Source organism: Myotis daubentonii, chromosome 6, assembly GCF_963259705.1.
Source record: "Myotis daubentonii chromosome 6, mMyoDau2.1, whole genome shotgun sequence".
NCBI classification, from domain to species: domain Eukaryota; kingdom Metazoa; phylum Chordata; class Mammalia; order Chiroptera; family Vespertilionidae; genus Myotis; species Myotis daubentonii.
In genome coordinates, this window is record NC_081845.1 from 66,548,192 (window position 1) to 66,564,308 (window position 16,117).

The window sequence follows — 16,117 nt, forward strand, 5'->3', positions numbered from 1 at the left end:
TGGGCTCAGAGATTAAATCACATTTCTACATTAATTAATAAAAGACCTAAAAAAAACAACTAACCAAAATTAAGTATCATCTTTGAAACATTATTTTCATGAAATGATGGGGTGGTGGGAGGGGAAGACATAGGGGCAAACTATATGCAGTAAAAGTATTCCTCTTCTACAAATAAATACTGCCCAAGCATTTTTTATGACAAGGAAATTCTTATAAAATATCATAGGAATAAGGAGCACTAAGTCACATTTAATCTTTACTTCCCACAATGTGAATTAAGAGAGTTAATAAAAACCAACTCCAAAAGACAAAAATGCCAATATATAGCAACCTAAGAGTATAGAAATTAGTGTAGTGGTTGCACCTGAGGGACTTGACTAGAAACTGGCACAAAGGAACTTTCTAGGGTGATGGACATGCTCTGTATATCTTCAATGGGCTGGAGGTGACACAGTATTGACATTTGCCAAAACATATAAAACTCACTTGTATCTGTAAACTGTTCTATTACTACACCTCAATTTTTAAAAACAAAATGCCATGGTATAGAGTTGGATTTTATGAAATATTATCTCCACCACAGGAAATATGCTTAAATCTAAATAAGGAGCAGCCTCAATAGACAACTGATATGATTATCTGACTATTCTTCTCAAAATGCCTTCACATCCAATACTACTAAAACTATTTTTCACAAATATTCATTTACACTCAATATCACACAATGAATCTATTTATTTACTCAGTACTACATTTAGCAACCAATTCATCACAAAAGATTCGTTAGAAAGCTAAACTGCTCAAGATTGGAAAGATATTCAAGGCAGCAATAGTGAGGATTTTATACATAATAAACAAATGGACTAATACTACTAATAACTGACAAGTTAACATTATTGAGTGTTTAAAATATGCCAGGTTCTATTCTAAATGCCTTACCAATATTAATTTGATCCTCACAGCAACCGACAGAAGTAGGCACTATTACTATTCCCATTTCACAAATGAAGAAACAGACACATGAAGTATCTACCTCTAACTACACAGGTCTAACTCTGGCAGTCTAGGAAAAACTTTCTTAATCACTTTGTTCTATTGTCTTTTTAGAATCAGTTGCCTTGAAATTTTCTAGACTAAAATAAAGATTGTGCTCTATGGTACAGAACCTTGGGGTCATCTATACTGCACAGAAGTTCCAGGATAATTTTTAAGGAACAACTTGGGCTTTACTTACAAAGAATACTGGATACCTATCTGTGTGATTAGACTTCTCTATTCTTTTCATTTTCCTTTTTTTAAGTAAAACTTATTGTCTACTAATGTGATTTTTTTAAAAAATAAGTACATCCTAACCACATTTCTCATCAAAGAACACCTGGAAGAGGAGCTCTGTGGTATATGAAGCCATGCAGAGCATTCTCTGGTGACAAGTACTAACCAAAATCTTACATTCCAAAATAATAATTATTTCAGGAAGTTGACAGTTGGAACCATATGACTAGTGTTCAAATACAATTTCAATACTGTATATTACTTAATAATTGTTTTCAAAATCCCTACATTTTTAATAATACAGTAGTATTTTGTGGTATACCTGTAACCTATTCCACGGAAAATCAGTAAACCGCAGCCCTCTGATTGGGAAGTTCTGCTCTAAGCTATATGGAAAGAATAGCTATTCAATTCCTTTCAACACCCTAGTTGAGAAAAATATTTCTGGAGAACTGAATTGTCCGGGTATTTTATGTTTTGTCCTTGGTATGGAATAAACCATTAAAAAGACAATAAATACACTCGGGTTCTGAATGCTTTTTACCTCCATTACTCATTACAAACACCAAGTTACATTTTCAAGCTATACTTCACATTTTCTTAAAGACAACTTCAAGAAACAATGTAATGAAATCTGTTATCACAATTACTACAGAAATATTAATAAGAACATTAACTTGCCCTGGCAAGTATTACTTAATGGTTAGAATATCAGCCTGAGCACCAAAGGGTCACAGGTTCAATTCTTGGTACCTGGGTTGCAGGTTCGATGCCTGGCCCAGTGGGGGCATGTGTGGGAGGCAACCAATCGATCTCTCTCTCCCTCTCCCACCCCCGTTCTACTCTTTAAAACACCAATGGAAAAATATCCTCAGGTGAGGATTAACAAAAAAAGAACATTAACTTATGTGAAATGTTCATAAAGCTCTGCTTCCTTGATATAACAAGTCAATTTTCTCCTCAAGGATCTTGAAAACACATAAAGTATAATATTTTCTTTTATGCCCTAGCCAGTAAAAAGCTCAAAACTTTATTTAAAACGGAACTAAGTAAATTATGCTTGCCTTTATAGCCTGATGATCTCTACTCTTTTTTTTTTTTTCCGTTGAGTACTTTTAAGATTAATTTTTTTTTCGTATTTAATTCTTTGCTACCTCACAGCCGTGGGCAAACTACGGCCTGCGGGCCGGATCCGGCCTGTTTGAAATGAATAAAACTATTGAAAAAAAAGACCGTACCCTTTTATGTAATGATGTTTACTTTGAATTTATATTAGTTCACACAAACACTCCATCCATGCTTTTGTTCCGGCCCTCCGGTCCAGTTTAAGAACCCATTGTGGCCCTCACGTCAAAAAGTTTGCCCACCCCTGCTCTAGAATCTACTCTGGTATAAATATGTCTTCAATATAGAAGTTTTACTTTCTTTAAACAAATTACCATATCTTTTTTAAAATAACCCACTCCCCAGAGTATTCTATTCTTTCTACTCTTACCTCACCCCATTCCTGCCAATTTTTGTGTTATTTTTGGTCTTTTTTCTGATGGGAGGACTGTATATCACTAAGGTTCAACTACATATATTTGTGTATTTAGTCTTCATACTAACAAAGTACTTTGAAAAGGGTATAAGAAAAAGTAGTATAATTTCACTGTGAATTATAAAATAAAACCAGTAGAAATCATCGTTTTTACACCAGCAATCAACCTTAAGGATTAGAAGTTATGATTTTGAGAATTTAAGATTGTCATACTGGAAAAATGGCAAACCCTTAAAATTACAAACTTATCTCTAACAAAGCTAAACCATTCAAAACAAGTCCAGATCAGTAATTAGAACATCTGCTAAGTGGGCTGCCTTCTAACTATTAGGCCCTGTGAAAATCAAGAACACCTCTCTACAGAAGGGAAATACTCAGTTTTTATGCTAGAGGTGGTTTATTCTTTATCTTTACACAGGCTCCCTCTACTGACAGGAAAACAAAACAGACTATGGAATTATGAGGGCAAATTTCATCAACACAAGGAAAAGGAATTCATTTTTTAAATACTTCCAAATCAACATTTTAGATAAAAATAGATTATATAAACTGGCTTTACTACAGTCCCAAGAAGAAAAAAACACTGCCACTGACAATTCAAATAACACATATTTTAAATGTGGCATGTACTATTTCAACCCACTACATTTCAATCTATTTTTTTAAATCCTCACTCAAGGTGTGAGGATATTTTTTCCATCGATTTTTTAGAAAGAGTGGAAGAGGAAGGAGGAGGAGGGGGAGGGGGGAGGGGGGAAGGAAGAGAGAAAAAAAAATCAATGTGAGAAAGACACATAGACTGATCAATTGGCTGCCTCCCACGTGGGCCTTGAGGGTGGGAGGATATCAGACCTGCAATCCAGGCATGTGCCCTTCACCTGGAATCGAACTCATGACCCTAGAGTGTGCAGGTCAACACACTACCACTGAGCCACAACAACCAGGGCCATCCTATGTAATAAAAGGCTAATATGCAAATTGTCCCCTCGACCAGGAGTTTGACCGGGAGTTCAACCAGGAGTTTGACCAGGGGACCGGGCGGCCAGCCAACCGCCTGTGGCCCCTCCCCCTGCTGGCCCCACTCCCAATCAGCCTCCCACCCCAATCGGGGGTGGGGCCAGTTGGCCAACCACCCATGGCCCTTCCCCCCGGCCAGCCTCCACCTGTGCACCAATTCTTGCACCAGGACTTTAGTTTCAATATAAATCCTTAAATGCAAGAAGAATTAAAGATTTTAAATTCACTTCAATTATTTTTAATAATTTATCATAAGAAAATGTTTACCTGTATCTGTTCTGGTGTCCATTGGTCTAGGTTGACTGACTTGACCCTGGATATATGAACCCCAAGATTTCTATGTATCCCAGCACATCTGATGCAAATAAACACACCAATATTCCAGGAAGCCCATCGGGGACCTAATTAGGGAGAAGAAACAAAGAAAAGCAAATATTAAAAACTAAAATAAATATCATGACAGCACATAAACATCATTCTGTGTTTTTTAATACAATTATAATGAAGGCTTACAGAATTTACATGCTCAAATTTTCAAATGACACCAGCAGCAGACTGATAAGAAGACATGTGTGTTGGCTGTACTGAAAGGTTACAAATCAACCTTCAAGAACCTTAATGAGTTTACTAATTTTGCTTTACTAGAAACTTTCCCCCAAATCTAATCAATTCATGTGAACAGTTTTGCATTCCACATATTTGAACCAGGAGTAGTAACATCCCACAGTAAAAAGTAAGTTCTTAAAAGATTACTAACAAATAAAAATCAAAGAGATTTTTAAAAATAAACCTTAGAAATTAGTAAGAATAACCAACCTAATTAAAAAATGGACAGAAAGATATGAATGGGTAATTTACAGAATATATTTAATCTATTAATATTAAGTGTTGGCAAGTGTGAGAAACAAGGATTGGCTCCAGAAGCCTTATATCAGATGAATCTCCAATATGACCCTGAGATTTAAAAACTTAACAGATGAAGTAAGGTGTGCTATAAAATGTTAGTTCTTTGGATCATGGTCAAAAAATTCTGGAAAACACGGTAGAGAAACTCACATAAGTATACAAGAATAGAAGCTTTACTATTCTTCATACCTTTGAATGTTTTTTCTTCCTAAGTTTAAATGTTCTTATGACTATTTTTACATATTCCCTGTATAACAAAGTAAAAATGGAAAAATAAAAATATCTGGAAATTGTGTCAAATAGTCAGAGGCTTATACTAACAGATTTATATGAATCATCCTATATAATAAAGAGCTAATATCCTATATAATAAAGAGCTAATATGCTAATTAGATGGAAGAGCAGAACAACCATCGGACGACCTTCCGGATGAAGCCGGAGCTGTGAGGGCCGGCTGAGGCAGCCAGGGCTACAAGGACCGAGCCCCTTGCACAAATTTTGTGCATCGGACCTCTAGTTTAACTATAAAAACATATACAGTAAGAGATATGGATAAAAAAAATCAAGCTTTAAAAAAAATTTACACTTCTGTTTTAAGCACATACTTTTTATATGAAGGTCAGAGTCAATCTAAAAAATGAGATTAAAGCCGAAACCGGTTTGGCTCAGTGGATGGAGCATCGGCCCGCGGACTGAAGGGTCCCGGGTTCGATTCCGGTCAAGGGCATGTACCTGGGTTGCGGGCACATCCCCAGTGGGGAGTGTGCAGGAGGCAGCTGATCGATGTTTCTCTCTCATCGATGTTTCTAACTCTCTATCCCTCTCCCTTCCTCTCTGTAAAAAATCAGTAAAATATATTTTTTAAAAAATAAATAAAAAATAAAAAATGAGATTAAAACTAGTAATTATGATGCAGTAAAACTAAATATACTCTCCCAAATAACTTAGGTGATAGGTTATGCATATACAATTTATGCTAAAATATCCTACTTTTAAATTTAGAAATGACACCTAAAAAGTGACAAACATCTGGGACATGCTCTATTTAAATATTTGTTTCATTGCTAATAGTGTCAAAATAAATTCAAGGCCAAAAGACTTTGTGCTGTCAACCTACTCTGCCACCTTTGAGCTGTATAAATTACACTGGGCAGGGAACACACTGAGAACAAGGTTCTCACCTATAAACAGTTAGGATTGGCTGGCCTCAATTACTTAGATGAGACTTGTGTGAAAAATATGTTGAACATTTTAAAGCACAACTTACATATAAGTTAGTGTCATATTAAGAAATTTGGAAAATCAAAATACAATACTTTTTCTCCTCTAGAGAAGTTTCTATATTGATCTGTAAAACAAGTATATCTTAACTTTCCTCAAAAACAATTCCCAAAAAGGCAATGAATCAAGAATGGGAAAACAAAAGATTTTCAAGGCATTTCAAGTGTGGCTTCATTTTTATTCATAAAATAGAACGAACTCCCTCAGAATATCTGCTAAGGGAGCAGAGCAAAATACGAATGGTGACTTTTCTCTAGAGCAGTTTTCCTGATGTAATAACTGATTGAATTAAGCAGAAAGCATCATTTGCATAATGTCAGAACTATCAATGCAGGTAAAAAGCTTAGCACACAATACAGTGGTGCATTTTTACAATAACCAAAGGTTATACAGGGATAAATATGTATAAAGAACATGTACAACAATAATGCTAGCAGTAACAAAAAAAAATGGGACATTACTATTGAGCAAAAACTAAATATAATTGAACTAGTGCTCTGCTGCATGGATTTGTGCACATTGAAAGGAAATTAATTAGAAGGTGGCCAGCAGAGCAGGGAGGGACTGGGCAAGATGGGCCAGACAGGCCCAGAAGCCAACCTCCCAGGGTTCCTCCCTGGCAGACTGCGCTTGGGGCAGCCCTGCGGCTTGAAGGGCATCTGCAGAGTGAGGTGCAACTGGAAGGGCGTCTGTAGAGTGAGAGGGGTCCCTCCGGCAGGTGGGGTCCCTCGGCCTAGCCTGCGGGGATCAAGCCCGAAACCGGCTCTCAGGCATCCCCCGAGGGGTCCCGGATTGCGAGAGGGTGGTTCTTGGGTGACACACACTGGAATCAGGCTCCCTCCTCTCTGGTTCCAGTGTGCGTCACCCAAGAACCGCCACTGGCAAGTCACCACAGCTCAGCAGCTCCTGCATTGAGTGTCTGCCCCCAGGTGGTCATTGCACATCATAGCTACGGGTCAGATGGTTACTTAGACTTTTATATACATAGATGTTAGGTGATGTTTTAAGTTTTAAACAATTGAATGATATAAAAACCATTTCATTAGTTGCTAAAAGGAAAAAAATTGCTATCACTTATAGAAAACTTTAGTCCTAATCACTTTTGACCAAGTTAAATAATAATGTAATTTTGTCAATGCCTCTTTCTTTGGAATATAGCTATCATATCTTAGGAACCTCTAAAAATAAGTTTTTAAAAGCCTAACTGAACTTACAAATGTATTATCCACTCTAAAAAATTAGTCTCAGAAATTTACCTAAAACTGCCCTGATAATAGCTGCTCAACATGGCAGTCAGTGAGTAATTATTGGCATGAAATCCTAATTTTCATTCACCAAACTATTCAATGAGTACTTATCTACTCTGTGATAAGTAAATGCTGTTAAAAGACCATAAACATAAAGCTTCCAACTCAAAAGGCCAAGCCAAATACAAATAGGTATAATCTCTTAAAAAACAACTTGGTGAAACCTAGTCAAATTTTAGGTGAAAAACCCTACCACTAGTCCATCTATTCTCTCTTTCTTCCCTCCCTCCCTCTCATTTTCCCTCCTTGTCTCTCTCTCTCCCTCTCTCTCTCTCTCTCACAGGTTTATCAATTTATATGTAATATGACACACCTTTGTGCCCTCTACATACAATAGTGCAAATGATGGGGAGCATAGAAGAAGAAAATATGAATGTTGGCAAGGGATATTAATGCAGGCATTGTAGAGATAGTGGCATCTGAAGTGATTACTGCAAGATAAGTCCAGTTATAACAGGTAAAATCTGGATAAGGTATAAGGATAAGGTACATTCTAAGTAAAATGTACAGTGCCCCTCCCACCCTAAGTAGTTTCAAATATACTATAGAGTGTCTAAAAAAATGTATACGCACTTTGATAATTATTCATTCTAATGGGTCCTGAAAAGAAAGAAACATCAATTGAGCTTTAAGAAAAAAGTATGCATACATTTTTTTTGGAACACCCTGTATAATGCTGTAGCCAGAAACTACATCATTGCAGCACCTGGTTACTGTTAAGTTTCTCTTATTTAAATATTGATTTGATATTTTTTAAAGTGTGATATATATGCACCTAAAATCAGTACCAAATGACTAATAACTTTCAAATGGAGATAAAAGGTAGTTTCAAGCTACAAAAGCGCTGTAGAAAATGGAAAATGAGGTTTACTGAAGAATGAATCATCTACTAGTACAGTGGGGCCTTGACTTACGAGTGTCCAGACTAACGAGTTTTTTGAGATACCAGCTGTCTCTCGGATGATTTTTTGCATTGAGTTGACAGAGTAATTTGAGTTAACGAGCTCCTTAACGAGCTCGGTCTCAGAACAAATTAAACTCGTAAGTCAAGGCCCCACTGTATATAATAAAAGCCCAGTGACCATTACACCAGAATGAACAGAACGACCGGTCACTATGACGTGCACTGACCACCAAGGGGAAGATGCTCAATGCAGAAGCTGCTCCCTAGTGGTCAGCTCCCACAGCTGGAGCACCACTCAGCCAGAAGCCAGGCTCATGGCTGGTGAGCACAGCGGCAGTGGCAGCGGCGGGAGCCTCTCCTGCCTCCCTAGCAGCCCTAAGGAGCATCAAGCCAAGTGGTAAGGAGCAAGCAGACAGGCAGTTAGGAGCGAGGGGTCCAGGACTGCAAGAGGGCACAGGCCAGGCTGAGCCCCCCCACCCCCGCACAAATTTCGTGTGGGGGGGGGGGGCAATGCACAAAATTCATGCACTGGGGGGGGGGGGGGCCGGTGTGAATAATTGTTGAGGTTAATAATAAGGATTTAAAAATGCAAGTAACTGTCATCTCTCCAGAATTACCAATCCTTCCCAAATTATAAATTCACTTTATTTCTTTCCTAATAATACACAAGGTTAGAGGCAGTAAAACTAGGTTTGATTTGGTTTGGTTTTATTTGTTGGAGAAAGAAATAGCAAAAGATAGAGAATTTTAATCAAGGGGGAACAGAGGAGAAGAGGAGGACAAAATTAACTGAGATGTAAAGGGCAATTCAAAAGGCAGCATCACAGGGTGCCCAGAGGATGTACACACCAAAGCAATAAAAGGATCTGAAAGAGAAGCTACCTGCATCAAAATATTGTCCAGGACCAAGCATGAAACCAGAAGACACTCTTTCTGTTTCGTTACCACAAGGCCCTTTTGGTCTTTACCCAAGAGTGACTAGCCTTTCATTGTTCACAGTCAGCTATGTTATGGATTAGGTACACTTGTGAAGGACCAAGAGAAGCAAGCAACAACCCATGAAAATATGTTTTCCAAACTGTAAATTTAACTATAAATTTGACAAAAGAACCTGTACTATGTGATGGGGGTAGAAGAGGAGGGAGGGATTACTGCAAATAAGCATGAGAAATCTTTGTGTAATAATGGAAATGTTCTAAAATTCTACATGGTGATAGTTTCAAAATTCTGTTAATACATTAAAATCACTGAAATTATACACTTAAAATAAGTAAATTTTAGAGTATATAAATTATACCTCAATAAGGCTGTTTTTTAAACACCTGTATATATTTATTTAAATGTAGGCATGAAATATCATTGCTTTTTCCTTCCTTTACCAGAAATGGAAAAATGGCAAGCAGAACTAGCAGCTGAAGCTGAGAAGACACTAGCAAATGATCTCAAGATGCGGAGGACTTGAGATAAAGAGAAATATCAGGCATGAAGCCATGGTATCTGACACAGAGTAAGCTCTTGATAAGTATTAATATATATCTAATTGAACATAGTAACTATCATCTTCTGGAGACTGGCTTAATAGTTAAGATTTTTCATTTTAATTTTTAAGATCTCTTGAATCATATAAAAACAAAAGCCAAGCAATAAATCCTAATAAGAGTCTCTTTAAAAAATAAATAAATAAAAATAAGCCAGGTGGATCAGTTGGTTGGAGCATCATCCCATTTACCAAAAGATTGCAGGTTTGATTACCAGTCAAGGCACATGGGGTGGTATGGTAGGCAACTGATCAATTTTCTCTCTAGTCAATGTTTCTCTCACTCTAAAAATCAATTTAAAAGCCATATCCTCCAGTAAGGGTTTTTTTTTTTAAAAATCAAAATAAGATCCACTAACTCTGTAGTAAATAAAAATCTTGACCTATCACCAGGCCAAAATCTGACAGAATGATAAACTGATGCCTCTGTTTCCCTTTTGATGTTTCTAATTAATTATACCGATTTTTTTTCCCAAATATATTTTATTGATTTTTTACAAAGAGGAAGGGAGAGGAACAGAGAGCCAGAAACATCGATCAGCTGCCTCCTGCACACTCCCCACTGGGTATGTGCCCACAACCAAGGGACATGCCCTTGACTGGAATCGAACCCGGAACCCTTGAGTCCACAGGCCAATGCTCTATGCACTGAGCCAAACCGGTCAGGCTCCACTACCAATTTTTTTTTCTCTTCCTAACCAAGTGTCCTCATTCTTCCCCATTCAGGCCTTCATTTCTTGGTAAAAATGCAACTTGAGTTCATGAAGTAGTTGCTCACTGAAGGCAGTATAACAGCTCTTCCCACAATACAAAGTCAGGCCTGGGTTTAAATCATCAATCAGTCACTTATGGCTATGAAACTATAGACAAATTATATGGCCTCTCTTAAATGTCAGTTTCTACAACTAAAAATAGGGCAAGTTCATCTACATCTTTCAGGGTCCTTTGATATTAAAGGACATAAAATATATAAGCACCTAGCACAAAGAGAACTATACACAGTAGTCCTCTCTTATCCATGGTTTCAGTTACCCACAGTAAATTGTGGTCCACTGTGGTTTGAAAATATTAAATGGGAAATTCCAGAAATAAACAATTTATAAGTTTTAAACTGCATGTCATTTTGAGTAGCATGGTGAAATCTCTCACCATCCAGTCCTGCCAGGGTCATGATACAAGCTGGATATATGTGTTCCCCAGCTTCCCAGCTATTACTCACTTAAGTAGCTGTCTCAGTTATCAGACAATTGTCCTGATAATGCAGTGCTTCTGTTCAAGTAACTCTATTTTACTTAATAATGGTCCCAATGCACAAGGGTAGTGATACTATTTGGATAAGCTGAAGAGAAGCTTAAAGTGAACGGTTTAAAGTTCTCAATAAGGAAAAATATATATATATACACACACATATGTATATGTATGTGTGATATATATGCATGCTATGCTAGTTTTGCTGCTGCACCTCCAAGTGCATAACTTACAGCCACAGTGTATAAGTGCTTGGTTAAAATGGAAAAGGTATTAAATTTGTGTATAGAAAATATGAAAAAAAAAATGTGTACCAACTGATGGGCAGTGTTGCTCCAGAAAGCACTGAGCCTATATGAAGACTTCAGCAAGGGATCCCCCTGAAACAAGTCATATCAAACCATTAACAAAAAATAAGGGGTGATTATAATAAGATATTTTGAGAAACCACATTCACATAACATTATTGCAGTATACTATTATAAATGTTCTAATTTATTATTAGTTATCATTGTTAATCTCTTACTGTGCCTAGTTTATAAATTAAACTTATTACAGGTATATATGTATATATGTATGTATATACAGGAAAAAAACAACATATATAGGGTTTGGTATATCTTTGGTTTCAGACATCCACGAGGGGGTCTTGGGATGTATGCCCCACAGATAAATGAAGACTACTCAATATCAACTCTCGTCTTCTTTACTGACTGGGTCATTCTGTCACTCTTTAAACATTTTAAGTCATAGAATTTTCCCATCTTGCAGCCTTCTCCAACCATGTGTAATTATATCTATTAGAAAATTCTCTCATACTGAAAATACCACAAGTTCAAAAGAGGAAAAAAAATCATGATGGGCTACTTTGAAGTAACTGGAAACAGCTTCATTCAAAGGCAGCTTCATGAATGTGGTGCAACTTTTAAGTGGGCCTGGAAAGATAAATGAGAGTTGGATGAGCAGAAAAGACTTAGAAAGCTAATTATTCATTCACTCATTCACTGACTCACTGTCATAAAAAATGTGCTGAATGCTTACTATGTGCCAAGAACTTTTTTTTTAAATATATTTTATTAATTTTTTACAGAGAGGAAGGGAAAGAGATAGAGAGTTAGAAACATCGATGAGAGAGAAACATCGATCAGCTGCCTCCTGCACATCTCCTACTGGGGATATGCCCGCAACCCAGGTACATGCCCTTGACCGGAATCGAACCTGGGACCTTTCAGTCCGCAGGCCGACGCTCTATCCACTGAGCCAAACCGGTTTCGGCCCAAGAACTTTTTATATGTAGGAAATTAAGACAGATTAAACTCCCTTCCCTCTTGAACTATATATTCAGTGGAGCAAAACAAGGAGACAAACAAGTTACAAAATGTATAGGATCTCAGATTCTGATAAATACTATGGAGAAAATAAAATTAAGTGGGTAAAAAAGAATAGGAAGTGCTTAGAAAAAAGATGGGATGCTATTTTAAATACAATGGCCAGGGAACACAACACTGATAATGTAGCATTTGAACAAAGTTCTAAAGCAGTGGTTCTCAACCTTCCTAATGCCGCGACCCTTTAACATAGTTCCTCATGTTGTGGTGACCCCCAACCATAAAATTATTTTCGTTGCTACTTCATAACTATAATTTTGCTACTGTTATGGATCGTAATGTAAATATATGATATGCAGGATGTATTTAGACGACCCCTGTGAAAGGGTCGTTCGACCACCAAAGGGGTCGCGACCCACAGGTTGAGAACCGCTGTTCTAAAGCAAGAAGCCAATTACATATCTGGGGAAAGGGTTCCTGACAGAGGAAGTAGCCTGTAGGCCCTGACATTACTCTGGTAGGATAAAAACCACAGCACAGGAAGAGGCGGAAGCACATAGTATCTTTGGTCACCAACAGCTGGCAGAAAACAAAGAAGGTTAGCATAAGTGAAAATATAGGCTGAAGACAATGCAGAGAACCTTAATTCCCAAATTTGATTTTATACTACTAGCAACAAGGAGTCACTGAACAATTTTGAAAAGGCCAGTGACATGAATAAAATCACAGCTTAAGAAAATATAATACCCCGGCTGGTGTGGCTCAATCATTGAGCATCAACCTATGACCCAGGAGGTCATGGTTTGATTCCCAGTCAGTTGGGGCACAGGCCCGAGTTGCGGGCTTGATCCCCAGTGTGGGGTGTGCAGGGGGCGTGCAGGAGGCAGCAAGAGGTAGCAGATGAGTGATTCTCTATCATCGATGTCTCTGTCTCTCTCTCCCTCTCCCTTCCTCTCTGAAATCAACAAAAATATTTTTTAAAAAAAGAAAATATAATTTAAAAAGCCCCGATTTACTCAGAGTTTGTACTTGTTTGTTAACTACATATTAACAAGAAGCAATTTGCTTTTTCTTCATATTTAGATGCTGGCTTAATACCAGCCTTCAGCTTGAAGTGGAAAAAATACTTTAAATAGTCTGTCTCTCTCTATATTAGAACTGTTACTTTTTAAAAAAGCCTTAATATGCTTGCTTGCACTTTTAGCATAAGAATAAATGCAAAGACTAAGGTAAATTCTGTACCAGTTTGAGCAAGCTACAAGTATATAAACAAATATTTTAAACAGTACAAAATAGAATGAGATGATCTTTGAAACATGAAATCCTATATAATAAAAGGCTAATATGCAAATCAACCAAACGTCAGAACAACCAGTCCACTGATGCACAATGACCACTAGGGGGCTGATGCTCAACAGAGGGGCTGCCCCTCTGGTAGTCAGTGTGCTCCCACAGCGGGAGCGCCGCTCAGAAGCCGAGCTCATGACTGGCAAGTGCAGCGGTGGTGGTGGGAGCCTCTCCCACCTCTGCAGCAGCGCTAAGGATTTCCAACTGACAGCTTAGGCCCGCTCCCCACGGGGAATGGGCCTAAGCCGTCAATCAGACATCCCCCAAGGGCTCCCAGACTGCAAGGGGGCGCAGGCTGGGCTGAGGGACCCCCCCTGCCCACGAGTGCATGAATTTCATGCACCAGGCCTCAAGTATTTAATAATATGCCACAGAATATAAGCAAATACTTTCATTTGATGTTGAAAATAATTGTGATATCAGCAGTCAGCAAAATAACATCAAATTTATATATGAAGAACACATCATAAGAGATTACCTCTATAAACTCATTTAGCCTTCAGAGAATGGGGCGACTGATTTAGTAGGTTAACTTGTTTTGCATCACTTAGTCGGTAGTAGCAACATTAATAGTTCTGCATTTTCTCCTACGTTGTGTTAGTAGCTCTAAGTATTACATAAACAGATGCTCTAAATAATTTTAAATATAACTATTGTGAAATGATATAAAAGGACACCATCTCAGAGGAATTGAATTATTTTGCACACCTTACTCCTCAAACATATGAAATGTTTGGACTGGGCAAAATAACCTTTGACTAGGCCACAACAACACTGTATCCCAGACAAATGTTTGTAAAGCTAACAGGAAAGCAGACATCTTTGAATATGAGGCTAAAAATAATAAAGTCTGTAGAATTAGCATCACTATTATATAAGTAAGGTAAAGAATAACTTAACACATGTGTAGAAATTCCTTCCCTGGTTTATTAGCACCAAAAGTTATTTTGCCACAGGGGGAGTGCCACTTAGCCAGAAGCCAGGCTTACAGCTGGCAAGGGCAGCGGCAGTGGCAGGAGCCTCTCCCGCCTCTGCGGCAGCACTAAGGATGTCCAACTGGGAGCAGGCCTAAGCTGTCAGTTGGACATCCCCCAAGGGCTCCCAGACTGTAAGAGGGCTGGGCTGAGGGATCCCCCACCCCCAGAATGCACAAATTTCGTGCACTGGGCCTCTAGTACTAAAATAGCTTTCAAAAACAAAGGTGACATAAAGATCAGGCCGGAAATCAATGATATAGAGAATAGGAAAAAAAAAGAAAGTCAATTAAAATAAAAGGTGGTCATGTCAGAATATCAATAAAATTGAGAAGCCTCTAGCGCTAGCCCAGGGGTGGGCAAACTTTTTGACTCGAGGGCCACAATAGGTTCTTAAACTGGACCGGAGGGCCGGAACAAAAGCATGGATGGAGTGTTTGTGTGAACTAATATAAATTCAAAGTAAACATCTACACTAATAAAAGAGAAAAATGGTAATTGGCGTACGACGATACCCTTTTCATTGGCTAATCAGGGCTATATGCAAATTAACTGCCAACTATGATTGGCAGTTAACTGCCAACAAGATGGCGGTTAATTTGCATATGTAGGCACAATGCAGGGAGGCGAAAGGGAAAGCAGGAAGAAGCCCCCTGCCACTGACAGTGATAGGAAACCCAGGGGGGAGCTAAGAGCTGGGGGGCAGGGCAAAGGCGGCCCTGGGGCCGCCTTTGCCCTGCCCCCCCAGCCATGATCGGAGAATCAGGCACCTTTGCCGCCCTGGCCAGTGATAGCAGGAAGTAGGGGTGGAGCCAGCGATGGGAGCTGGACACGGTCGAAGCTGGCAGTCCTGGGAGCTAGGGGTCCCTTGCCTGGGCCTAAAGCGGAGCCCACGATCGCGGGGCCGCTGCAGCTGCGGGTCCCCGCTGCCCGGGCCGGACGCCTCAGCCAGAGGCGTTAGGCCTGGGCAGGGGCAGAGCCTGCAACCGCGGGGAGCTGGGGGTCCCCTGCCCAGGCCTGACACCTCTGCCGGAGGCCTCAGGCCTGGTCAAGGGCCAATCCAGTGATTGGTGATCGAAGGGTGATGAGGGTCAACTCCTCTGGCCGAGGCATCAGGCCTGGGTGGGGGGCTGAGCCGGGGATTGGGGGGATATGATGGTCCCCTTGCCCAGGCCTGAAGCCTGGGTCAGAGGCGTCAGGCTTGCGCGGGGGATGGAGCAAGCGATCAGAGGGAGATGGGGGTCCCCTGCCCAGGCATGATTCCTGGGCCAGAGGCCTCAGGCCTGGGCGGGGGCCAGAGCCAGTGATCAGGGGGAGATGGGGGTCCCCTGTCCAAGCCTGACACCTCTGGCGAAGGCGTCAGGCCTGGGCAAGGGGCCGATCAGGTGATCAGAGGGTGATGGGGGTCTACGCCTCTGGCTGAGGCCTCAGGCCTGGGCTGGGGGCAGAACCAGT

At 39.5% G+C, this 16,117-nt stretch overlaps 1 protein-coding gene across 9 annotated transcripts in view; it reads right to left on the reverse strand.

Moving 5' to 3' along the window:
• The window catches only part of SMAP1 (small ArfGAP 1), a 126,597-nt gene that overhangs the window by 91,099 nt on the left and 19,381 nt on the right, over positions 1 to 16,117 (reverse strand). For 8 of the 9 annotated variants that reach the window (XM_059701249.1, XM_059701245.1, XM_059701250.1 and 5 more), the window contains exon 2: positions 4,098 to 4,231. In XM_059701249.1, the coding sequence (XP_059557232.1) occupies positions 4,098 to 4,231 (134 nt within the window). Of the gene's footprint in view, positions 1 to 4,097; positions 4,232 to 11,327; positions 11,394 to 16,117 lie in introns of all 9 variants that reach the window. The other variant, XM_059701248.1, reaches the window with a different exon arrangement.